General features: G+C 44.9%; 1 protein-coding gene across 1 annotated transcript in view; it reads right to left on the bottom strand.

Moving 5' to 3' along the window:
- Window positions 1-26,803, bottom strand: part of TAB2 (TGF-beta activated kinase 1 (MAP3K7) binding protein 2) — a 124,277-nt gene that overhangs the window by 32,473 nt on the left and 65,001 nt on the right. The window contains exon 4 of the mRNA XM_075339791.1: window positions 24,948-26,385. Coding sequence (XP_075195906.1) covers window positions 24,948-26,385 — 1,438 coding nt within the window. The remainder of the gene's footprint in view (window positions 1-24,947; window positions 26,386-26,803) is intronic.

The raw sequence follows: 26,803 nt of genomic DNA, 5'->3' as shown, positions 1-26,803 counted from the left end.
AATCCGACAAAGAATTCTGTTCTTTGTCATCCGTTGTACAGCGCATCAGTCACATGCGTCAAGTGACGCATGTGACTGATGCAAAACAACGGAAGTGTAAACTTAGCCTTAAAAAAAACAAACAAAAAACGGACAAAAGTTGTCTGCAGAACTTTTTTGCCAACAGATTGCTGCTGGATCTGTTCCAGCAGATAATTACTGCACATGTGAACTTCGCCTTAGGAAGCTGGCAATATCTAGGAAAGGCCACTGCATACAAATTTTTCTGATTGGCTTAATACGTTTGTGACCTAGCCAATTTTGTGACACTGTGGTCATGACTTGAGCAGCACTTCTGTTGATTCTTAAAATGGATTTGTGTAATATATTGTACTTTGTTAGTGGTAAAATTTAGGTGTATACGTTTGTTTTTTAAATATCTGAAAATCAATTTAAGTTTCCATCAAACTTTCAATGCATATACCCTTGGAAATGAGAAATTCTTATTTTTTTTCCCCCACTGAAATATAACTTTAGCTGTACATTTTCATAAAGGGAAAATTGGAGAATGGATTATACATATTTTTCCCGAAAGTGTAAAGACCTGTAGATGATCAAAAACTGTTTGGGCACATGGCAGGGCTCGGAAGAGAAGAACCACCATTTGGTATTTGGAGCATAAATTTGGCTGGAATAGATTGCAGGCGCCATGTCTCATTTGCAGAGCCCCTGATGTGCCTGAACAGCAGAAACCCCTGCCACTGTTTGGAAATTAAACCGTGATGAATTCATCTAGGGGTGTTTTGATCATCTTGAAACCATAGACCAGATTGGTATTTCAGAAAGATTTTTAAAATTTAAAGTATAAAAAAAAAAGATTTGTTTTTGTTGCTTAAATGTAGTTTTTATCCCCAAGTTTGTAATTTTCACAGGGAATAATAAGCAAAAACGGACCCCATAATTTCATAAGCAGGATCTTCTCAATTCAGCAATTCCGCAGATAAGGTGAAAAACTAATGTTTGGGCACATGGCAAAGCTCAGAAACCAAAGAGCACTGTAGTTTTTGAAGTATAAATTTGGACAGTGTTGCATTTGCAAAGCCTCAGAGGTACGAAAAAGCAAACAACACCACCCATATTGGAAACATCACTGCATAAGATATTAATCTAGGGGTGTATGGAATATTTTGAACTTCCAACGTTCTAAAATTTTGTGACACGGAAATAAAAGTAACCCATTTACCACTAAACTGTTTTTAGCTGCAAATATTTCAGTCACACAGGAGTTAATAGGTAAAACTAGACCCCACAATTTGTTGTGCAATGTCTCCTGAATGTTATATGTTGTCAGAAATTACCACTTTGCCACACAGCAGGGCTCAGAAGGAAAGAGCGCCATTTTGCTTTTGAAGCACAGATTCTGCTGGAATAGTTTGCAGGTGACCTTTGCAGAGCCGCTAAGGTGCCAGAACAGAAAAACCCATAAAGTGACCCCATTTAAGAAATTGCACCTCTCCATGAATTTACCTACGGCTGCAATGACTATTTTGGCCTCAGATATTTTCACTTATCGTAGTAACATCCACACCATTCTTTTTTTTTCCCCTAGAGAGCTGCAAACATGGCGGTCGAGTGCCCTAGCCCCAAATGTGGTTCGCTGCAGTTCAGAAAGGGGAACGCATTTGGAAGCACAGATTTCACTGGATTTTATTTTTATTTATTTATTTATATGCCACTTTTCCAGAGCATTTGTACTACCAGAACAGTGAAAACCCCTTATATTTCCAGTTACTGACAACAGACCCGAATGGGGACTTGTTTTTGAGGGATAAGTTAGGATTTGAATTGAAATTCAACACAAAAAGTTTTATTTTAAAAATTCCAAGAAAATTAAAATTACAAAACGTAGCAAAAATGCAATAATAAATGCACAAACAGGATGCAGCATAATAAAGGAGGTAACAGGTGCAAAATTCTGACGAGACAGCCACTCAACCTACCAGTACATGGGGGGGTGGATGTTGCGATTGCATAGTTTGCGCATTTGTTTCTATGAGTTCGGCTGGTTAATACCGTTGCCGTTTTGCTAAGTTTATAGGGTTTTTATTGCTAATATTTTGAGGCACATAACTATCAGTATATGGCTAGGACAACTATGTTCTGCTCTGAGCGCTTACATTGGGGTTTGTGTAAATAAATCCCACAAAAATGTGATTCAGGCAAAGTCCCCAATGGAAGCACTCACTATAATGAGGCAGATGGAGACGCTTTGGATTCTTGTCCATCTTTTTAGGTGTGCACAGAGCTGTGGAAGTTCACACTTGTGCACTAAAAAAAGAGGCCTAAAATGATGGGACACCACTGGAATAAGGGCCACACAGAGACCAAAGAAATGGAGATATGGTGCAGAAATTTCTGCAAGCAAACAGTCAGAATGCGCACATAGTCCTATAGAGAGCTGCAAGATTTTTTCCCCCGTAAGGGACATCATAGTGCTTAATTTTGTCAGGATGGTCTGGGGTTTTTCATTTATTTTTTTATATAATGTGAGTCTTTGATGGGTTTTTATTTGAATTTTTGGTGTGTCCGTATAGTGAAAAGCCTACAATTGTTGACCTTTATTTTCTTATAGCGTTTGATGTAGGAAACGAATAACGTGACAGTTGTATGGTTCGGATCGTTCTTGACATGGCGATATTATTGAAGAGTACTTTTTCTTTTGATGAGCGTATACAAAACCAACGTTTTTATAGTGGTGAAACTACTCACATTTTTGGTGTGCTTTGTGTTGTATCGCTTTTTACTTTACACGTTTTAGTTAGCTTTTGTTTTTAACGTTTTTATTTAGTCCCATTTTACGACGAATATTTTTTACTTTGATAGCTGGTCTCACACTGTAGTACTCACGTACTGCACTTCATGAGACCTGTCAGTTCTGCAGGGTCTAACAGACCGCCATACCACTAAATCGGCACCAGCGATTATGACTGGGGCGCCGTCCGTGTTAAAGGGAGCCTTCTCCCACTTTTATCCACTTAGATGTTCATGTCCTGATTGACAGCGGCATTAAAAAAAAAGGGATTAAATTGTCCCCATTCTGCTCCAAAACAGGTCAGGGCCAATGCTGCAGGGTGTCAGCTATCATACACCTACCAGTAGGATTTTCGCCCACTGGGGGTGCTATATACTTATATATCCCCAAGTGCCATGGAATAACGCCCCTTAATGGACACCGTGAAAAGGCATAGTGGTGGTCATTAAGGGGTTAAACATTTTTTCAATGAACAGATGGTCATTTCCAGAAAACTGTTCATGAGTGTGCTTGATCCCTGCATTAATACTGCTGTTCCAAGTAAGTCCCCTATATTGAGGAGACTTTTTGGAGATGAATATTGAATGTATCTATTTTAAAAGACACCTTTTGTCTGTTTTTTGTTTATTCACAGGTGTTGTTGGATATTTACCCCTGATGAACCCCCGACCATTCAGTTAGGAGGGGGGGGAACGCGTCGGGAGAAGCTGTGGGTACCAGCCTTGGTGGACCCAGTAGCTCTTTCCTAACTGCTGTTTATACAGTATCTAGACTGAAATATAGAATCCAGTCTTGTTCAGGAACCAACATAATTATTTGTATTTTTTTACGTTGTCCTGGTCTTACACAATGCACCTGGTTTGGTGGTGGGTTTCAGGCCAGTGAAGAACAGGGATAGCAAGGGACAGCCACCCGGAGCGGGGGGGTGTTCAAAACATTATAATACCCTCCGCAGTCAGGCAGGAGAAATTGAGGATCATCTAGCTCCTCTAAGATCATCTAGAGTGTATCTAACTATCATCCTATTCCTGCACGCCTTTCCTGCTCTTCATTAGACCTCTCACTAATACACTGTCCTGTGTTTTATATGTTATTTGACATTGGTGTCGTATATTGTTTTTACTGAATAATATTAAAGGATATTTTTTTTTATAGAGGTTTGTTTAGGTGGTTTGTTATTAATACTGTGGAGCCATTGTTACAATCTCCGTTATAGCGTGCACACTAAAACACAAGATTTCTCCATAAATTACATGTATTGGGAATAGACATTTAGAGAAATACATAAATTATAGGCAGACTTATTTTGACCAATATGGGCAACAAGTTCAGCTACAGTAACATTTAAAGAGGCCGTAACAGGACAAAACAAAAAAAAAAAAGTTTTTGCTTTTATTTTATCCCCTTGAGTATTTTTTTCTTGTTTTAACCCCTTAGTAACCACCAACTCTTTTTACTGACCTGAGATATGAATGAATAGCTTCTTCTGACGGGTAAAAATGCAGCAGTACACTCGAGTCACTGTACACTAGAGCTGACATCCTACTGCTTCAGTCAGGATCGGCGTTGACACCAACCAAGGGCATTTAAACCCTCAGACACTGCGGTAAATAGGGACTACAGCAGATTGTTAGCGTATGGGGCTCCCTCTAAGCATATCGGCATCATGAGATCATGAATGGGTGGTCCTGATGGTTGCCATAGCAATTCACGGACAACAGTTTAGTTTGCCGGCTGTAGTGACCTGTTGATAAGTTAGCAACATGTAGGTGGTAAAAATAACATTTCTTCCGGTAAGGCCACTTTGCATTAATTTCTGAAAAACAGCTGATGGGTTAATAAAGTTCCCAACAGCAGTTTTGAATAGGTTGATGGGAGCAGTTTCTAAAATAGCATCACTTTTGGGGGGGGTTTCAGTCACTTTAAAAATAAACAGGAGCTTAAAAAAAAAAAAAAAAAAATAAAGTTGTCATCTTCCTTGGGGGGAAAAAAAAAAAAAAAAAAAAAAGAAAATCGCACTGCACTTGCATTATACCGGTGTACCGCGAGTGTAGGGCGAGAATGGCAATAACCGGCTACGGAGGAGATGGAGATAAATCCCTCCCTCCCCAGCGCCTGCCCGCCCCTCTCAGAGCCAGCCCGCCCCCCACAGCTGTGGTCTGATCGCATGATCGGACCTCAGTTGCAGTGACACTCGCATGACACTGCTCCTGCTTTGCTGCCAGCGTGAGCCGAGTGTCATGCAGGGATCGCAGTAGACCCCCGTGTGGCCCTGGCCTTAAATGAATCATCGTGCAAAGTTTGAAAATTGCTAATTTTAGAAACTTGTCAAATTTGAGATGTTTATAAATGCAAAACAGACCTAAATTTATGATTATCAAAATATAATTTGTCACAAAAAAAAAATCTCAAAAATGACAGGGATATGTTGAAACACCGCAGAGTTATTGGCACAGAAAGTGACATTTCAAATTTGAAGCATTTGCCCAGATAACTAAGAGGTTAAATTTTATGGTTCTATTTATGTATTTTACTCACATAGCGCTTTACACACATGATCACCACTGTCAACACTGGGGCTCACAATCTATTTCCCTATCAGTATGTCCTCTGAGTGTGGGAGGACACCGGAGTACGCTAAGGAAAACCACAGAAAAACTGGGAGAACATACAAACTCCTTGCAGATGTTGTCCTTGGTGGGATTGGAACCCAGGACCCAGCACTAGACTGCAGTGCTAACCACTGAGCCACTATGTTGGTTCTATGGGCTTTTCTTATTGGGAGCTTAAAAAAGGTGTATACCCATCTCCAAAATCCTTTTCCAATATCTAGTGGCCGAATATTAGGAAATACCTCCAATTAGAAATGTAGTGTAGTTCTCCTCACATAGTCATGTCTCTTACCACATATGTGTAGAGCATTGCAGCTTAGGTATCCATGGTTACGACCACTCTGAGTTATGTGCTCGTGGTCGAAACAATTGATACTCAACCCCTTCACCCTCGAGCAATTTTTTTTTTTTTGCTCACCCTCTTCCAAGAGCCGTAGCTTCATATGAGCGCTTTTTTTTTTGCAAGACGAGTGGTACTTTTAAATTAAACCATAATTATTACCATATAGTGATTTGGAAAAACGTCAATAAAAATTTCAAGTGCAGAAAAACTGCAAAACAAAAAACCAAAAGTGTGATCGCAATAGTTTTTGGGATATTTTTATCCACCGTGTTCGCTATATGGTAAAACTGATGTGTTGGTGTGAGTTTGTAGACACCAAATATGTATATGTTTACTTTTATATATGCGGTTATAAATTCACAGGTTTCTAAAAAAAAAAAGTGGCGCACTTTTTGCACCATTTTTCAAAACCCGTAGCGTTCTCATTTTTGGGGATCTATGGTTCAGTGACTGCTTATTTTTTTGTCCAAAAAAGAAAAGTCCACAGCACCTTGGTTAAAAAAACTTAAGTGCCTGTGCAACAGCACAATCAGCACCTCAGGAGCGCACGTCCATGATCAAGGGATCACTTGAAATAACATACCAATAATAAGGATGACAGCGCTCCTCCGGGTGAAAAAACATACAATTTCTTTATTCCATCAGTTGTGTAACAGCAACGTTTCGATCTGGTGGTCTTTGTCAAGCACTTGACAAAGACCACCAGGTCGAAACGTTGCTGTTACACAACTGATGGAATAAAGAAATTGTAACAGCAACGTTTCGACCTGGTGGTCTTTGTCAAGTGCTTGACAAAGACCACCAGATCGAAACGTTGCTGTTACACAACTGATGGAATAAAGAAATTGTATGTTTTTTCACCCGGAGGAGTACTGTCATCCTTATTATTGCTTATTTTTTTGTCTCGAGCTGATGCTTTTAACGGTACAATTTTTGCACAGATGCTACGTTTTGATCACATTGCATTTTGTGCAAAATATGTGGCGACCAAAAAAATAACGTAAATTTGGTGCTTGAAATTTTTTTTTTTCTGTAAATAATTTTATTGGGTTTAAGAAAAAGTTAAAGCATTGCTTATAACACGAATAAGATGTAATCAAACAAAAGTCAAGGTTGAGCCAAACATGTGGATCAAGCATGTAGCACTGTATTGTAAGAGAACTTTTATCAGGATAAGAATGGTCACATAAGAGACCATAACAGATAATGCAGTTAAAACAAGACAATTCAGGTTATACCGTATCATGGTATGTCAACTCAAAGCAGTATTACGGAAACTATTTTAACTATAAAGACTGAATGAAGGTTAGAAAGAGAGACGAAGGAGGAAAAAGATAGATATAGGAAAGAGAGGAGGGTATGAGAGGAGGAGGGTGGGGGGGGGGGGGGGGGGGAGACATGGATAGATAGGTAGGAGAAGGTTGGGTGTCCAAAGAATTCCGGCGTCAGGTAAACGAATCCTCTTAGAGATTGCAAATATCAACTAAAGGAACCCAAGGAAGGAAAGACCAGTGTAAAGCCCCGTATCTGAGCCAAGACGTAAATCTCGGAGTCTCCCGGAAAAGGACCCAGGAAGACCACGTGCCAACATGTTTATCCCATTTGTCCCCATCATCTGCCATCAGGGACTCCATACGCTCCAATCTATTAATCTCCTCCAAAAATTCCCTCATAGAGGGGGTTGAAGTTGTCTTCCAACGTCTCGGAATAATCATACGAGCAGCAATGAGAAGAAAGCGTAGGACACCTCTTTTGGTCACAGAGACAGATCCAGGGATTAGGGACAGTAAAGCTATGAGGAGTGGGGATTACTCGAATACCCGACAGTTGAAAGTATATTTCAAAAATGGAATCCCAGAATGACCTTATCAAGGAGCAATCCCACCATATATGTTTCATAGTACCAATTTCGTCTCCGCATCTCCAGCAGGTATCTGGTACTGTGGGGTAGATCTTATGCAATACGTCAGGGCATCTGTACCAGCGTGTAAGAATTTTAAAATTTTTCTCCTGTGCACTACAGGAAATGGACATTTTATGAGAGAGTGTAAAGATTTTGAGATGATCTTGATCCGACAACGTGATCTGGAGCTCACTTTGCCAGGCCTCAAAATACGTTGGGGCACCTTTATACTGGGCTGTACACAAGAGATTGTAGATCAATGCGATGGCATGTTGCGGCGCGGCATTTAATGAAATTAGGGTCTCAAAGTGTGTAGATTTGGATAATAGTGCATTTCCCGGGAATTTCCTTTTTATAAATGTGGTCAGTTGAGTATATTCCAGCCAGGATAGTCTCCTCCCCGGGCATGACTCCTGCAAAGCTTCAAAAGACGCCGTTCCAGATAGCTTCCTAGCAACCTGTCCCAGGGTAACTCCGTCTGCTGAGTCCCAACATAAGAAGGTAGATCTCTCCGACGCAGGGGGGGGAAGTCGAGATTATTAAAGAGTGAGCTCATACTCCCCGGTCTATGGGATAAGTTTGTCTCCAGATGCCTGTCCCAAAAAAGCATGAGCGCCTGAGTCAGAGGTTGAAATCCCGAAACCGCCGGTCTCTGTTGAAGGGGGGCCCATAGAAGCCGTGCCAGAGGGAACGGGGAGAGATGGGACTCAACGCCCACCCACTGTTTATTGAGATCGTTAAATCTCCAATCCAAGACCCTCGTGAGGAGGACACTCTGGTAATACTTTTCAAAATCAGGTAAACCAGCGCCTCCCCTGGATTTGGGTCTCACCAGTGTGGCGTATCGAATCCGAGGTCTCCCCGTCCCCCAGACGAATCTGCTACATGCCCTCTGGAGTTGTCTGAAATATTGTTTAGTAACTTTGATCGGGACGGTTTGGAATAAGTAAAGGAACCTCGGGAGTATGTCCATCTTGAGGGCATTGATCCGGCCAAACCAGGAAAGTCGTCCCCGATTATATCTATTTAGATCAGCAAGAGTTCTAGTAAGCAATGGGGAGTAATTAGCCATAAACAACTCATCTGGATTGGCCGAAACAGATATCCCAAGATACTTGATAGATTGGATCTGCCACTTAAATGGGAAGGCGGATTTCAGTCTATTGACTTGTGTGGTAGGGAGAGTAATATTAAGGGCCTCTGTCTTTGAGTAGTTTACTTTGAAGTTAGAAACTATGCCAAAACGTTGGAATTCCTGGATGAGAATTGGAAAGGCGATTTCCGGATTTGTTAGATATAGAAGGAGGTCATCAGCGTATAATGCAAGTTTATAATCTTTCTGACCTACATCAAAGCCCTTTATATCGGGGGAGTTTCGAAGGGATATAGCCAAATGCTCCATGGCTATTACATATAGAAGGGGCGAAAGGGGGCACCCCTGTCTAGTGCGATTAGATATTTGCAGGGGAGAAGATAGAGTATTGTTGGCTCGAACTCGTGCAGAGGGCTTATGATACCGGGCAAAAATTCTCTCTAACATAGTTTGGCCGATTCCCAGCTGCCTCAGGGAGGAGCGTAGAAAGGTCCAGTTGAGACGATCGAATGCCTTCTCGGCATCGATCGATAGAAGGCAGGCTGGAGTACCTTGCCTGTACATATGTGAGGTCAAAAGTAGAGTTTTAATAGTATTATCGCGCGCCTCTCTACCTCGGACAAATCCAGTTTGGTCAGTATGGATTGAGGCAGACAACAGCGGGGACAACCGGTTAGCTATTAATTTGGCGAAGATCTTGACATCTACTCCTATAAGAGAGATAGGGCGGTAGTTGGAGCATAAAGACGGGTCCTTCCCAGGCTTGGGAATCACCGTTATGGTAGCCACAAGGGTTTGCGCGGCGAAGGGGCAAGCTGAGGATATGGAGTTAAAGGTCTTAGTCAGGAAGGGCGTCAGTTCCAAATCAAATTGCTTATAGAAGTTGGCCAGGAATCCATCCGGACCGGGGCTCTTACCATTGGCCAGACTCTTAATAACCTCAGTGACCTCTTGTTCGCTAAAAAAGTCATCTAGCATGAGAGAGTCCACAGGGTTCAATGGGGGGAGAGGGGTACCATCAACATAGTTGTCCACTTTCGCTTGGAAATTTGTTGGGGACATGTCCGCCACTGGGCCACCTAGGTTGTATAACCCGTCATAATAATCTCGGAATACATCCGCTATTTCATGAGGTTTGTGTGCTGAATGTCCAGATGGCGATTTAATGGTAGGGATAAATGTAGAGGGAAGGCGAGGATTAAGAAATCTAGCCAGAGCTCTGCCTGGCTTGTTAGAGAATTCGTACATAAATCTCCTACCTCTATCTCGATGACAGGCAGACGCTGCACTAAGAGGGCTCCCAAGTCTAGTCTAGCCTTGAGCAAGTCTGTTAAAATCTGAGGGTCATGTGTCTGTTCTAGGTGCTGAATGGAAGTCAGTAATTGTCTATTGAGCAGGCTCTCTCTCTTTTAGACCAGGTGAGTGCTGCTGAGAGCAGTTCTGCTATTTATATGTGAGGCCGCATGGCACATTTTATAAAAATATTTTAGTGTAGGACTGCTTCAAATGAGATTTGCCGTGACGTGGCGAAGCAGCTCAAGAAATTGCAATTTTTTGCCAAAAATCTCAAAAAAAAAAAAAAAAAAAAAATTTTATAATGCAGTTTGGAATATTTGATGCCTTAGTGCACATTGGTGCTGGCTCTTTGTTGTCTCTCTCTTTTAAGTCTGGTTCCCTGTTGAATAAAGGTCCCCTGAATCATCCCCTTCAGGGTCTCCCATTGGAGAGGTAAGGGTGTTAGGTCATTGGCATGAAATTCGAAGAAGTCTGTGATGGTCTTCCTGATGGCTAACGGACACGTCTGATCTTTTAATAAGTGTGGGTTTAAAGACCATAACCATTCCCCGGGGCGTAGGTCTGTCAAAAGGAGAGAAAGTGACACCGAGGCATGATCGGACCACACCATAGGGTCTATAGTACAGGCCGGGTCATGTGAGAGTAGGTGGTGACTAATAAAAAAAGGTCTATTCTACTGTACATATCATGGACAGGAGAATAGAAAGTGTAGTCCCGTGTTTTAGGGTGTAGGGTACGCCAGACATCGATGAGTCTCAAGTCTAGTAATTTACTTCTGAGACCTCGCAGTTTCACTGCAGGAACAGAAGACCTACCCGAGGAGGAGTCAACAGCCCGATCAAAGAGGAGATTGAAATCTCCTCCAAGAATCAGGGAGCCTTCAGCGAATTCAGAGAGAGTGTTCAGGTATTTTTGTCAAATCCTGGCCGGGTCCTGGTTGGGGAAATAAAGATTAGCAATGGTAAATAACTTGGTACAGATCTTAAGTTTGATAAAAATGAATCGCCCCTCTGGGTCAGGCTTTAACTTAACTTAAAACCTGAGCTGGGAGAGATTTATGTAGAGCGATGCCAACTCCCTTGGATTTTGCGACTGAATTGGTACTATGAAACCAGGAAGTATAATATCTATTCTTAAATGCGGGAATGTGGTCTGTTTTAAAATGGGTCTCCTGAAGCAGTAGAATATGGATTCTTTTTTTATGCATGTTATAGAGGATCTTGGATCTCTTCTCTGGTACATTAAATCCTCTAACATTTAGAGACCATAAGTTGAGGTTCGCCATCGTAGAAGCCCTATCTTCTGGGCACCCAAGGGAAAAGTGAGAAGATGGGGAGGGAGAAGAAAGAAACTAAGATTAAGGAAAAGAAAGCAGAGAAAGTAGTAGACGAGAAAAATAGATCAGAATAATAAAGACTAATATCAAAACTTGTCCTTACTTTGCCTTTTGCGCTAGGACTCAGGAGGCTATCAAAACTGAGAGAATACTCTTAACCAGTGTTCTAGGAACACACCCTAATGTGGGAGGTGACTGAAAACTATGTCGCCTGAAGGACGGCTGCCACACCACCTAACTAGATAATACCGAAAAAGGGCAGAAAAAAAAAAAAAAAAAAAAGAAGAAGAAGAAGAAGAAAAAAATCACATATGGTCATTCACCCGACCAAAATAGAAGTAGCATATATAACAGCTAACAACTCAGGCTCAGTAAATTAATCACATCAACAAAGTAAAGAATGTGGCAAGAGAGATAAAGATAAACTCCCGCCTCTAACTCACATCCCGTGAGATTTTTAGGAGAGGTATATATACCCAGGGGGGTTCAAGTACCCCAACCCAGCATTAGAGCATGCCGAGAGGGGGGACAGAGAATCCCAATATTATTAGAATTGGTGATGCCCAGGAGGGGGGGGGGGGGGGAGGGGGAGAGGAAAAGAGGAGGGGGATGGGGGAGAGAGAGAAAAAAAAAAAAAAGGGGGGGGGGGGCAGATATTGGGCAATATTGGTTAGGTATCAGAGTAGGCCATGATAACCCTAACTCCTCTCTCGAACAACACTTATCACCCAGAGGTCCCGAGAGTTCAAGTCTCCGCCGATTAGGTTCTCGGCGACTTCTGAGGTCTTTGTCGCCGAGTACGGTGTTGATCAAAGGGGAAGGAACCGCCACGACGGGCCACTCTCTGGGGTGGAGGTGTAGTATATGGCCAGTCCAGTAACTTTATCCCAGGGAGATCCAGAGCCGACAGAAAATCTGGCAGGTCAGCCGGAGATCTCAAGATGATCAGATTGGGACCCTTCCTGACTTGTAGTTGAAAAGGATAGCCCCAGGAATAAGCAATATTGTTGTTGCGTAGAAACTCCAGCAGGGGTCTCAGGGCTCTTCTTTTTGCAAGTGTGGATTGGGAAAGATACGCTAGAAGTTGGATGGGAGTTCCTTTAAAATCAAGGGTACCTTTATCTCTTGCTTTTCTCATAATATGCTCCTTGATCTGGAAGAAGTGTACCCTGCAAATAATGTCCCTTGACCTCTCTGGATCCGGGTTTCTGGGCCCCAGTGCCTGGTGTGCTCTGTCCATTTCAATGCGTGTTTCAAGGGGACGTTCCAACAAGATGTTAAACATCCTCTGCAGTGTAGAGCTCAGATCCTGAGGCCTGACTGACTCTGGTAAACCACAAATTCGTATATTATTTCGTCTGTTGCGGTTTTCAGCATCTTCCATCATGTCAAACAAGAGGTGGATCTGTTGAGCCTGCTGATCTATAAGCTGCTGTTGTGAACTTTGCTGAGAGTATAAATCCTGGGTGGACGATTCAAGGGCCCGCACGTAGTCAGTGATGACATATCCTCCCTTCAAGGAGCGAATTTCCGTTTTACAAACAGCCTCCAGGCGGGCAATGTATCCCTCCATATCCATTTTGGTTGGCATAGCATTGATTTGGTCTCTTAGAGCTGACATTTCTGAGCCTTGTTCATCCCCATAATGTTGCAGGGGAGTAGCTGTATTCTCCCTTCCACGGCAGGGGAGGGCAAGCAAGCTCTGCTCAATGGCCTCTCCTGAGCCAGCTGCTGGGGTATGTGAGTGTTGTGGGGCAGGGAACGACCGCGGGGTGCTTGGTGTGCTGGAGCAGTCAGGGAGGGAGGCAGAAGATCCCCTGCCCTGTGAGGACCCAGAGGGAGAAGCGCGCCCTGCAGCCATATTCCCACTGCTCACCCCTCCCCCATCATCCACCACAGGCCGGTCTCCGGCGTCTCTCCCAGGAGTCATCCCTCCAGAGGTCTGCGGTGCCGGGTCAGTCAGTAACTTTCCACCCGGCTGTTGTGCAGAGCGGGCGAGGGAAGCAGGAGAGCGCTCAGGCTGTGTCAGCCGGGTCGCAGCAGCCATTACAGGCCTGGGAGGACGCTGGGACTCGGTCAGGAATGGCACGATACCTTGCCCCCCGCGGCTGGAAGTCCCTCTGGCAGGTGTCTGCGACCTGAGACCCGCTTTCCCTCTCATCTGGTTCCAGTAAGCTTCTTTAATCGCTGGTGGATGGTGGTGTTTGCAGCAGTTTGTGAGGAGCTCTTACAGTGTGCTTCCTGTCGGCTCCATGTCCAGGCCACGCCCCGCTTGACATTTTTTTGCCGCTGTGCCGTTTACCGATCAGATTAATGGATTTTCTATTTTGAGAGATCCGGCATTTCTGAACACGGCAATACCAAATGTGTATATTTAGGTTTTTAACGGTTTCATTTTTAAATGGGCAAAAAGGGGGTGATTTGAACTTAGGTTTTTAAAAAATTTTTTTTTTTTACACTTTTTATTTTACTAGTACCCCCTAGGGGACTAAGGATCAGAAGTGTGATCGCACTTCCATTTCTCCAGATCACAGCTACATAGCTGAGATGTAGAAAAAAAGCTGTTTTAGGCTAGTTTCACACTTCCGTTAATTACCTTTTGGCACAATCCGCCCTATTGGAAAAACGTTAACGGATTCCGCTGTTTCCCATAGACTTGTATGGATGACTGATTGTGCCAGAAGTACCTGCATTGCTTCCGCTGGTCGATGCTGCGTTGCTTCCGCTGGGCGGAAGGAACGCAGCATGTAACGTTAATTGCTTGCGTTAAAGGGTCGGATTCCGTTCCATCCGTCAATAGTTATAATAGATCCCTATGGTGGCGGATTCCGTTGCAAAGTGCTTTACAACGGAATCCGCCGGATTGCGCTAATTTCTACTGAGCATGCCCAGAATGCAAAAAAAAAAAAACTGAGCCAACGCATTCCGTTAGACGGACGCCAAACGGATGCAACAGTTCTGTTATTTCACAGGAATCAGCTGATTCCTGTGAAATAACAGACCCGTTGCATCCGTTGACAACACAAAAATAACGGATGCGTCAAAACGACGCAGCAACGGACCCAGCGGATTCAACCCAACTCAAGTGTGAAATAAGCCTTACTCACACACACACCACAGTGAGAAAGTGACTTATGATAGCTACAGGAGTCATCACATGACTGTGCTACCATGACAACCACCAGAAGTCATGTGATGATGTCACATGACTTCCAATGGCGCTGGGTAAGTTAATGCTTACTGTAGCACGCTGTTACTTCTCACTGTCAGATTTTGACAGCGAGATGTAAAGGGTTAATAAGTGCAGGTGGAGCGCAATTCCACTTGCGCCTGGCAGGCACATGTCAGCTGTTGAAATGAGCTGACGTGCGCGAATCGCCGCAGACTGCCCACGGCAGCCGGCGGGGATTAACCTCACACGATCCATGACGTACCCAGTACGTCATGTGTCGTGACGAGGTTAAGCTGCAATGCCGTGCACTTGAGGTAAGAGTTTTGGCTATATCAGAACCAGACTATATTTCTAACTGCAGTTATTTTGTAATATTATGCCTACTACAATGAGAGACTGATGTGCCATTTTTTTTTAATATTAGTCAAATGTAAGCAGCTTGCAGGAACAGCTGCTAGTATGGCTACAACTGGTGTTGAATAATTGTCGAGTCAAGCCATGTAAGTTATTTTTTTTTTTTACAAGCTTGAAAATGTCCATCATATTTTTTGACTTTAGAATTAAAATTAATGGGCATAAATGTAATTTTTAGTTTTCCCACCTTCAAAAAAGAGGTATTAAAATCTGTGCAGCAAAATCAGTTTTTCAAAAGGAGCAATTCTGGGAACATTTCCTAGAACAATATGGAAAGAAAAAAAAACCCTTCAATTGTAATTGCAAAGACTTTTTTGAAGGTGCTGCTTTAACCCTTTTAATGACATGAAATGAAAAATGCAAGTACAAAAATTGTCCATTTTCTTTTTTAAAAGGGCCATAACTTTCTCAATACATTTAGCTGTATGAAGGCTTGGTTTGTTTTTTGCCAAATTGTATTTTGAGATACACCACTTTATCATGTGTGCTGAAAAAATGGGGGGGGGGGGGGGGATCCAGATGTGAAATAAAATGCAATTGCTCCATTGCTTTTTTGGGGTTCCATTTTTACAGCGCTAGTTGTGTACAAAGCAGGTCTGCACAAGTACGGCAATATCAAGCACTATAGGCATATTGGGTTGTTTTGGTTTTTTTTTTTTTTAAATATTCACAGCTCAGTTAATTTCATATTTTGGTAGAGCGGACTTTCACAGATACAGCAATACGTTTTTTTTCCCCATTTTATAGGTTTTCTTATTCACAGATTGACTAAAAAGCAAAAATTTGCAAGGTTTTATGTAACTGGCAAAAGTGCGTCACTGACACAATTTTAACTAGAAAAACACCAAGGAACAAGAAAAAACCCTGTTAAATAACTTAATGATAGCATTAAAAGGTCAATTAATAGGGTGATTTAAGCCTTCAGGTCGGTGAATGGGGGTCCACACCCTAGGGCAGGGGTCGGGAACCTATGGCTCGCGAGCCAGATATGGCTCTTTTGATGGCCGTATCTGGCTCGCAGACAGGGCTCCTACCTGTCTATGGGAAGGATGCATGCACCGCGCTCCATCAGGCCGCGGTGCACGCTGATCAGGCCCGGACTGACAGGCGGGAGGGGCGGGACCAGGGCCGGCGCCAGCACCCGGTCAAATGCCGGGGCCCTGAGCTGCCGGGGGGGCCCACTCGCGGTGGCAGGAGTGGCGCACCGCTACTCAGGGGGGCCTGGTGGCCGCGCTGTCACCGCCCCCCGCCGAGGATCGAGCTTTCAATTGCATCGGCATCGCAGGTGCCGATACAATTGAGAGCAATGATGAGAGAGTGAGCGGCGCGCTCCCTCTCTTATCATTCTCCCCGCTGTGACTGTCGGCGTTCTTCTGACAGCTCTGCAGAGGACCGCGGTGACGTCATCACTGCGCGCCTGCTGAGAGGTCAGAGCGAGCGACAGCAATGGACGACGCGCCGAGGAGACCGGATCAGCGGGCGAACGAGAAGTGAGCCGCCCCTCTACTGACACTGGGCTCCCCTGACTCACAGGTCGGCCACTACACAGCGGCACTAGTACACATAGGGGCCCGGCAGCCGCTCTGCAGAGCCGGCTGCCGGGCCCCTATGTGTAGTGCCGCTGTGTAGTGGCCGGCCTGTGAGTCAGGGGAGCCCAGTGTCAGTAGAGGGGCCCCTGACCTGGAGAGGCCACCAGCCGTTTGAGCTGCAGGAGTGCTCCTGACCTGCACAGCAGACGGGATCTCCATCCTGCAGGACCTGCGATGATGTCACGCCCATGTGACTGTGTGGGAGGAGACACAGGAGGCCGGCAGAAAGCAAGATACTGAAGGCGATTTGGACACATGATGACTGGTAATAAGAAAAGAGGGGACATGAGGGTGGGGGGGGCTGCAGGGTGAGTGGCATATGAGGGCTGCAGACTGTGACGGAAGCATGTGAAGGGGTGCAGAGTGTTTGAGAGGGGTAAGTTGGGGTACAGGCAGGGTGAGATATGTGGGCAGGGTGTGTGTGATATGGGGGTGTAGTGTGTGAGATCTGGGGGGTGCAGGCTGTATGGAAAGCAGGGTGTGAGAGATATGGGGGTGTAGTGTGTGAGATCTGGGGGGTGCAGGCTGTATGGGGAGCAGTGTGTGTGTGTGTGGGATATGGGGGGTGCAGGCTGTATGGGAAGCAGTATGTGTGGGATATGGGGGGTGCAGGCTGTATGGGGAGCAGTGTGTGTGTGTGGGATATGGGGGGGTGCAGGCTGTATGGGGAGCAGTGTGTGTGTGGGGGATATGAGGGGTGCAGGCTGTATGGGGAGCAGTGTGTGTGTGTGGGGGATATGAGGGGTGCAGGCTGTATGGGGAGCAGTGTGTGTGTGTGGGATATGAGGGGTGCAGGCTGTATGGGGAGCAGTGTGTGTGTGTGGGATATGGGGGGTGCAGGCTGTATGGGGAGCAGTGTGTGTGTGTGGGATATGGGGGGTGCAGGCTGTATGGGGAGCAGTGTGTGTGGGATATGGGGGGTGCAGGCTGTATGGGGAGCAGTGTGTGTGTGTGGGATATGGGGGGTGCAGGCTGTATGGGGAGCAGTGTGTGTGTGTGTGTGTGTGTGTGTGTGTGTGTGTGTGTGTGTGTGATATGGGGGGTGCAGGCTGTATGGGAAGCAGGGTGTGAGATATGGGGGTGTAGTGTGTGTGATATGGGGGTGCAGGCTGTATGGGAAGCAGGGTGTGTGAGATATGGGGGTGTAGTGTGTGTGTGTGATATGGGGGTGCAGGGTGTGTGACATATGGGGGCAGGGGCGTAACTACCGCAGTCGCAGGGTTGGAAGGAGAAGAGAGGTACTTGTTTTTTTATTTTGCTGGCTGCATGACACATGGAGGCCTGGAGGGGCCTGGCTCCATGATACATGGAGGTCTATGGGACTGCATAATAAACATGAAGGACACCTTATACATGGACTAGGGGTGCATTATACATGGAGGAGTATGGGGCTGCATAATACAAAATGATGATTTATGGCGCTACATTATAATACATATAGCACTATGGGGGCTACATTATAATAAATGGAGGAATATGGAGGCTACCTTACACATGGTCACACATGGGTGTGCGTTATAAAACATGGAGGACTGTGGTGCAGTATAATATATGGAGTACTATGGGGTGAATTATAATACATGGAGAACTATGGGGGTGCATTATAATATATGACGGGTTATGTGGGACCCTTTATATTATACGGAAGGCTATGTGGGGGCCATTATAGTATTTGGAGATCTATATACAAGGAGGACAAAGATACAAGTATGGGATGGGAATGTTTTGTGCTGAGGGAAAAAGGCTCTTTCCCTCAGCACCCAGCTTTCCCATGCTCTGCTATACATCTCTCAGCACCCAGCTTTACTCTGTTATGGGAAAGCTGGGTGCTGAGGGAAAGATGGATATCAGAACATGGGAAAGCTGGGTACTGATAGAGGGATTTCAGATCATGGGAAACCTGGGTGCTGAGGGTAAGAGCCAAGTGTCAGCATCATTATCCTGTACCCCGAGTGTCAGTGTCATTATCCCGCACCCTAAGTGTCGGTGTACGTGGAGGGGGGCCCCGATCCAAATTTTGCACCAGGGCCCATCAAACTCTAGTTACGCCACTGAGTATTAATCACTGTATTCTACATGAGGGTGCCTACTGCTATCTGGCTCTGCACTGTGCTATATACAGGCTATGCTATATACAAGCTGTATGCTACATGAGGGTGCCTAATGCTATCTGGCTCTCCACTGTGCTGTCTGGGTCTGCACTGTACTATATAGGTCTGTGTACTACATGAGGGTGCCTAATGCTATCTGGCTCTCCACTGTGCTGTCTGGGTCTGCACTGTACTATATAGGTCTGTGTACTACATGAGGGTGCCTAATGCTATCTGGCTCTCCACTGTGCTGTCTGGGTCTGCACTGTACTATATAGGTCTGTGTACTACATGAGGGTGCCTAATGCTATCTGGCTCTGCACTGTGGTATTTAGGGGCTGTGTACTACATGAGGGTGCCTATTGCTATCTGGGTCTGCATTGTGCTATATGGGGGCTACATAATACTATATGGAGGACAATGGGGGCTTCATAACACAATATGGGGGCTGCATACTACTATACCCCCAGAGTTGTATGTCCCCTCCACCCAGGTGCTGTATGTCCCCCCCCACCCCAGACCTCTCTTGGGATGTATATACAGCAGTGTTAGTGTGCCCTATGTGCGGCCATGTCTGTTAGACAAGCCGGGAGGTGAATGAGGCTGTTGCCGGCTTCCCAATATTAGAAATATATATACAGGATAAATATATAAAAATAATGTGTGTGTATGTATGATCTGTATCTATGTATGGCAGTGTATATGACTGTCTAGATTTATGTCTATTTATGTGTTTTTGTGAATTTCTCTTTAAGTATGTGTACGTGTGCCTGTATGTGTATGTATATCTGTGCATGTCTATGTGTGGATGGGGCCCACAGACTCTTTCGCCCAGGGCCCACAAAAACCTGGAGCCGGCCCTGGGCGGGACTTCTCCCGATGGGCTGGCCGGTGGAGGGGTGGGGGGGCCGCCGCCCCCCGCCTCTCCCGCAGGTCTGCAGTGGCGTAGCAAAGGGGGGGCGGAGGGGGCAGTCCGCCCCGGGCGGCATTTTGGCCACTCGCCTTCAGTTCTGCTGTCCCTGGGCTGAGTTCCGGGGACCGCAGTCCTCGGCAGGAAACTGTGCCTGCCGTCCCTTTAAGGCAGGGGTGGGGAACATCCAGCCCGCGATGACCTTTTCTGCGCCCCCCGGGGCACTAGGGCAGATTCCCAGAGGCTGCAGTGCTCGGGCAGCCGCTGATCTTGTCTATTGCCGGCAGACAGCACTGGGGGTGGGACTTCCTCCCTCCGGCTCCTATATGCTCCCCTGTGAAATTGCAGATAGAAGCAGAGTGATGGGGCAGGGGCCTGTATAGTGCCGTGCGTTCTGCCTCTCACCCTCCAGTTCTGTGCTCTGCTGCTCAGGTCTATAAGGTCTTTTCTTGGAGAGAAAAGAGGAGAATGAAGCCAGCCCTTGAACTGCTGCATCCATCACTTGTGCTGCACCTGATCTTACAGGGCAACTAAGCAGCAGGTACTTATATCTGTGTGTGCTGTGCATACGGCGCGTGCTGTGCATACGGCGCGTGCTGTGCATACGGCGCGTGCTGTGCATACGGCGCGTGCTGTGCATACGGCGCGTGCTGTGCATACGGCGCGTGCTGTGCATACGGCGCGTGCGCGTGCTGTGCATACGGCGCGTGCTGTGCATACGGCGCGTGCTGCGCATACGGCGCGTGCGCGTGCTGCGCATACGGCGCGTGCTGCGCATACGGCGCGTGCTGCGCATACGGCGCGTGCTGCGCATACGGCGCGTGCTGAGCATACGGCGCGTGCGCGTGCTGCGCATACGGCGCGTGCTGTGCATACGGCGCGTGCGTGTGCTGTGTATTCGGCGTGTGTGAGTGTGTGCTGTGTATATGGTGTGTATGTGTGCTGTGTTTGTTGTGTTTGGCACTTAATAAAGTTTCATATTGTGAGGTTTATTGGTATATCTAATTCCTGGTGTGCATATGTTTACTTGCAGAGCTTTTTTTCTTCTCCTTATGTACTGTGTATACGGCATGTTGAGTGCTGTGTATGGCGTGTGTGTGTGTGTGTGTGTGTGTGTGTGTGTGTGTGTGTGCGTGCGTGCGTGCGTGCGTGCGTGCATCTCCTGGGTCTGAGCCTCTCTTTTTTGTTCATTTTCTGTAAGACCAACACTTTTAAAAGGGCCACTGACAGATACAATTGCTCCAGCGGTCACCTAGTACACAAAGGAGTGTTCCTCTCTGCTGCACTAAGCCACCGCTGGACCTAAACAATAATTCGCTGTAAAATAATAAAATAGGTAATTGACATAACTGACAATGCGTTGTGTGACATGTCCAATATTCCAGCTTCTTTCTTCTGCGAATGCCTCAAAGCTGGCATTCTCTCAACATCAGGTGGGAAGAATGCCAGCTTCCAGTCATGCGCAGGAAAAAGAAGAAGCCAGACTGCTGGACTGATGTCATGCATCGCAAGTTCACAATGTAAGTTATTTATTTGATTTTTTTACTGCTAATTACCATTGTTTCAGTCCAGTTGTGGCTTTATACAGCAGGGAGGAGCATTCCTTGCTGTACTAAGTGAACATTGGAGCGATTGATCTGTCAATGGCCCTTTAAACATATTGTACGGCTCTCACGGAATTATATTTCAAAATATGTGGCGTTTACGGCTCTCTTAGCCAAAAATGTTCCTGACCCCTGCCCTAGGGCGTCATACCATCCATTGCTAGGTAGGGAGAGACAATTTAGGGCCAGTCCATATAATTTCATCTCCCACCTAGCTATTGTTATTACACCTTTACCTTACATATTTGTGTGTTTTTGGTCATTCGACCTTTCAATGCTATCATTAAGTTATTTTCTAATTGGGTTTTTTCTTGTTCCTTGGTTTTTCTAATTGCTGTGCCCCTTTGTTATCAGCTGCAGCCAGGTTTTGCATGGCACAATTTTTACCCCTAAGGCTGGTTTCACACTACGTCTTTTTAACATCCGTTGAAAACGTTATTTTAGCGGAAGTACGGATCCAGTGCAAATGCGTTTTCATTTCAATGCATTTGCAATGGACTCGCGTTAACATCCGTTCACCTGCGTTTGCGTGCGTTATAGTGCGGATCCGGTGACTTGCAGTTTTTTAACATGTTTCAAAAACGCTACATGTAGCGTTTTTGAGCTGCATCAAAATACTGCAAGTCACCGGATCCTGACTAAACAGCACGCGAACGCAGGTGAACGCTGGCGTGCTGATAGACAGGATCCTGCTTTTGTACTGAGCATGCCCAGAAAGTACTGAGCATGCCCAGAACCAGTCTCGCGTGATCTGTCTCTCTCTCCTCCTCCCTCCCTCCCTCACCCTCTCTCTCTCTATGTCTTTCCCCCTTCCTCTCCTCCCTCCTGAGAGCTGCGGACACTCGTAACCAAGGTAAATATCGCGTAACCACTTCTCTTAGTTACCCGATGTTTACGTTGGTAACGTGTGCAGACAGCCCTGCTCCTAGCAGCTGCAGACACTCGTAACCAAGATAAATATCGGGTATCCAAGCCCGATGTTTACCTTGGTTACCAGTGTCTGCAGCTGTCAGAAGCCGGCTCCCAGTCTAGTTCCCCTCACTCCCGATCACATGACTCCAATGCCCGCCCCTAAACATCCAGTGCAGGATCCTGCAAAATAACAGATGCGTTTGCATACGTTATTTGCTGTAAAAGCAGGATCCGTACTTCCGCTAAAATAACGTTTTCAACGGATGTTAAAAAGACGTAGTGTGAAACCAGCCTTAGTGACCAATACGTTCCTTTACTGACCTAAGAAAATAGCCTCCCCGAAGGGGTGAAAATTCTGCAGCAGTACACTACGTGCTCCATCGGCCAAGACTAATGTTGCCACAGACCATGTCAGTTTTAACTGCTGTCAGTGACAATAGCATCCACATGTGGGGCTTCCCTCTTTAACCCATCGGCATCCTGAGGACATTTTAGAAATGGTGATGATGTAAGGTAGATCTGAGGTAAATGTTATTAAACTAATGTATACTTTTAACCATCTAGATTATAGGTATAATCTAAGTTTAAAAAAAAATTAAATTTGTCATATATCTGACATTTTTATATAAAGCCAAAAACATTGACCTAAATGTACCACTAAAAGCACAGTGTGCCACAAAAAAAAAATCTCAATCCCTGTTATATGTTGAAACATTCCACAAAGTGACACGTTTGATTTAAAAAACGTGACTTAATGACTAAGAGGTTAATATAATTAACCAAGTGTGAATAGACATTAAAAAGTGTAAGTACGCAAGGGATGGTTCACATATTGTACCTGTAAACATTTTTCTAACCGTGATTTTCTAACCTTAGCAAAAATGCCTCATGAATCCACCATGACTGAAAAAAAAAAAAAAAAAAAAAACACACTAAACTTCTAAATTTTCCATCTAAAATATTAGTTCCTTATGTAAGCTGAACGTTTTGGAAACACTTGATTGTGGACCCCTGTGACTTTTCACCATTTTAATAAGGACATAAGAGCGCTTTTTGGAATGCCAGTGTACACTTCATTAAAACAGAAGACATGGACAGGTAACCATTTACTCGGCTAACCAAATTCACACAATGATCAATTCTAACGGGAGATAAATAGCAAACCTGTAACAGATCCATTCTCCATAGACTTCAATGTTAAAAAAACAGATTGGGCAGAAATCAGTTATTTATCAATGGACATCTTTTTGGCCAACAAATCTCTGCAGGATCTAGCATTTTTCAAAATCTTGTAATGTATGCGTCTGTCTTTGTGATGTAGCGAAGCTGCACTGTGCATGTTTTGATGATGGAAAAGTACTGTGCATGTAGTGTTGTGTATGTGTGTGAACTATAAGGCCCTGTACGCACTGGAAAACGGAATTTTCTTAAGAAAATTCCGCAGGGTCTGAAAGATTACCGCACCCGCGGTAAAAAAAAAAAAAAAAACACTGCAAACCGCACCCGAAAACCGCATGCGGCTTGCCGCGGTATTGCCGCGTGCGGGTCGGTAGTGAGTTCAAATTACCGGCCGTGGGAAATGCCCTGTGGTTACCTCTGCTGTCTCGTTGCGAGGCTGCATTCAGCGCTGTGTCAGTCGCGGCTGGATGCAAGCATCGCAGGACAAGGATTACGGCGGAGCTGTGCGTTTCGGGAGGGGTTAATAAAAGGGTGAACGAGGAGGCTTATTTGTGTTTTATTTAAAATAAAGGATTTTTCGATGTGTGTGTTTATTCACTTTACTTACGGGTTGATCATGTCAGCTGTCACATAGACGCTGCCATGATCAAGCCTGGACTTAGTGGCGGCGATGCGCTGCCATTAACTCCCTATTACCCTGTCTGCCACGGCATCACGGTAACAGAAAGAGCTGAGGACACTCCGGTACTGCCGCATAATGGATGCGACAGTCCCGGGGAAGCTGCGACTGATATTCTCGGCTGCGGGAGGTGGGAGGGAGGCGGGGGACATTAACCCTGCACCTCGCCCTCCTCAGCCTGAGAATACCGGGCCGCCGCTGTGTGCTTACCTCGGCTGGACGGTAAAAATACGGCGGAGCCCACGTTTTTTTTCTATATTTCCGTTTGATTTCTATGTGTATTCTATATGTCTGTGTGTGAGCGATGTGTGTGTTCTATGTCAGTGTGTGAGTGTGATGTGTGTGATGTGTGTGTTTACTCTCTGCTCTGCTTCCTCTTCCTGTAATGACATCACTTCCCTGCGGGATTTCACGGTTACATTGCAGTCAATGGAGTGAAATCCCGCAGGGACCTGCGGAAAAGAAGTGACATGCAATTGTTTTTGCTTCGGGAATCCTGCAGCAAAACATACAGCTGTCAAATGCCGCATAGTGCGCACAGCATTTTTTTTTCCCATAGGTTTTGCTGGTGAATCACTGCAGAGATGTTATGAACATAACATGCAGCAAAACCACAGGAAATCCGCGGGAAAAAACGGTAAGTGCGCACAGGGCCTTAAGCATATAATGGGCATGCTGTAAAGCTATATGTTTATACAACACACCTGCTGCAGAGAACACCAACAATAGATCGATTACCTCCCAATGCATGAAAATTTGTGACATTGACCCCTCCACTTACTTTTCATACTAATTAAAACTTTGCAAATGGTTTAATAATTTTTTTCCTATTTTCTGCTGCTAAAATCTGGTTGTGTGTTATAATCTGAAAAATATAGTAGTTAAAGCAATTTCCTGAAAAAAGTTGTTTTTTGAAGTGCAATATATTGATGCTATGAGAAGTCAATGCAATAAGATGAAGAGGCTAATGATAACATCTCAAACAACTATAACATGTAAGAAAAACAAAAGAAAAATGAATTACCTTGTGTATAAGCTGCATCGTCTGAACCCACGCTTAGTTTCCTTCCATCATTTATTCTATCATGTGCTAAAACAGGGTCTGCTATGTGGATACCTTCCGACTCCGCAAACGGAAGGAGATTTGTCGGCTCAAAGGTTGGGGACACAACACCAGGGGAAACTGAAGGAGGTTTGTTTGGGGACACAGTTATTTTAAATGTATATTTTGTATTGGGCTGAGTCACTACCACACGAGGCGATGTTGCAGACAAATTGTTTCCAAGTGCCCGGCTTTTGGGTGGATGATGATGAATAAAAGCAGGTCCCATGCTTACTTGCCCAGAAACATTTCTGGCTGTACTGGCTGCACCAGGATTAGCAGAAATAAAAAGTGTTGGCTGATTTCTAACCATCTGGTCATCACCTCCAGGTGCTGAAATATAAACCTTAGGCTGGCTGCGGCATAAACCATCATCAGCGTTTTGAGGACCTGCAATGTAAACAGTAGGCTGGTTCCTTGACTGGTTATTCAAAACAGAAGGGTTAGTGGAACTACGTGAACTTGAGGAACGCAACATTGAGTTACTTCTTTGGGGTGGTTCAAGTTTAATTTCTATTTGGTTTTTCCTGGGACCAGTTGAGATATTTTGAATGTTGTATTGGCTTAAAGGCTGAGAACCACCGGATGAATGAAGCACTGGAGCTTGAGGAGTGGTGGGTGAACTAATAGGCATGTACACATGAGAGGTCTGATGACCCTGCTGGTTAGATTGTGCTGAGGTATGTGATTGAGTGTAAGAAGAAGGAAGGGTTGTCCAAGGATTTTGTGGTGTGGGCTGATAAGCTTGCTGTTGTGTGGGATTCGGAGACATCCAACCTGATGGATGTGTGGTTTGCCTTGTTGTGCCTCCTTGGGAAGTGATATAAGGTCTTATATAAATAGAATTTCCATGTGGACTGTTAAGTACAGGAGGTGGACCACCATGTATGTGCAAAGATGTAGGGACGTTACGATTAGACTGGATATTTGGAGCCAAAGTAACCATGATAGGATTGAACCTGGTTGTCTGCAAACCCGAAGAGCTTTTGCTGCCCAACTGAAGTCCAAATTGATGGCCCGGGTTTGAAGCATTGATTGTATTTGTCATCCCAAATACATTATAGCTAGAAGGCACAACGGGTGCAGTCTGTGGCTCTTGCTGGTACAGTTCATTGTTGGATTGTCCTCCATGAAGGTGTCCATCACTTATGCTGTGACTTAAAGTCCTGCTGTTACCATTTATTCGGCTTCCATCCCTGCCCTCATGGTACTGAGACTGCAAATCCAAATTAAGGGATGTCATGTGATTTCTTAAACCAGCAATGCTCGATTCTTCAGGAGACACGTCACCTTCACCATACAGATATTTTGTACTCTCCTGAGATAGGACTGCGCAGCAAGCATCCAGATTATTGTTATTCTGAAAAAGAAAGAAAAATTGATGGAGGAAACTTAACTGAAGTTACAATCTTAAATTATTATTATTTTAGGGATTGTATACCAGTAAAATCAATACATTTTTTAGAGAGCCATAACTGCTGGTATGGTTCCTACAAATTCCATCATCATTTATTAGGTTTTTTGTCGTGTTTTAATTTAGAGTTGGCAGAAGCGTGAATTTTTTTTTAAATAACTTATAACCTAATTGGAGGGCTATTCCTAGAGTCGCAGTACTTTTCATATGCACAGAAGATCCATACAGACCAAGCCCAAGAAAGTTTCTTGTACCTTTGTCTTTCACTTCTAGCTCACCTGCAGTGAATCCAGCTTCACATAGCTGAATGGGGAGGGTCTATTCTAATCTGGTGAACTTGCATCTCTATAGTGCACCCCTCTCT

Source organism: Anomaloglossus baeobatrachus, chromosome 3 (assembly GCF_048569485.1).
Source record: "Anomaloglossus baeobatrachus isolate aAnoBae1 chromosome 3, aAnoBae1.hap1, whole genome shotgun sequence".
Lineage (NCBI taxonomy): Eukaryota > Metazoa > Chordata > Amphibia > Anura > Aromobatidae > Anomaloglossus > Anomaloglossus baeobatrachus.
The sequence above is the reverse complement of the archived record's forward strand: the minus strand, read 5'-3'. Positions and strand labels throughout refer to the sequence as shown.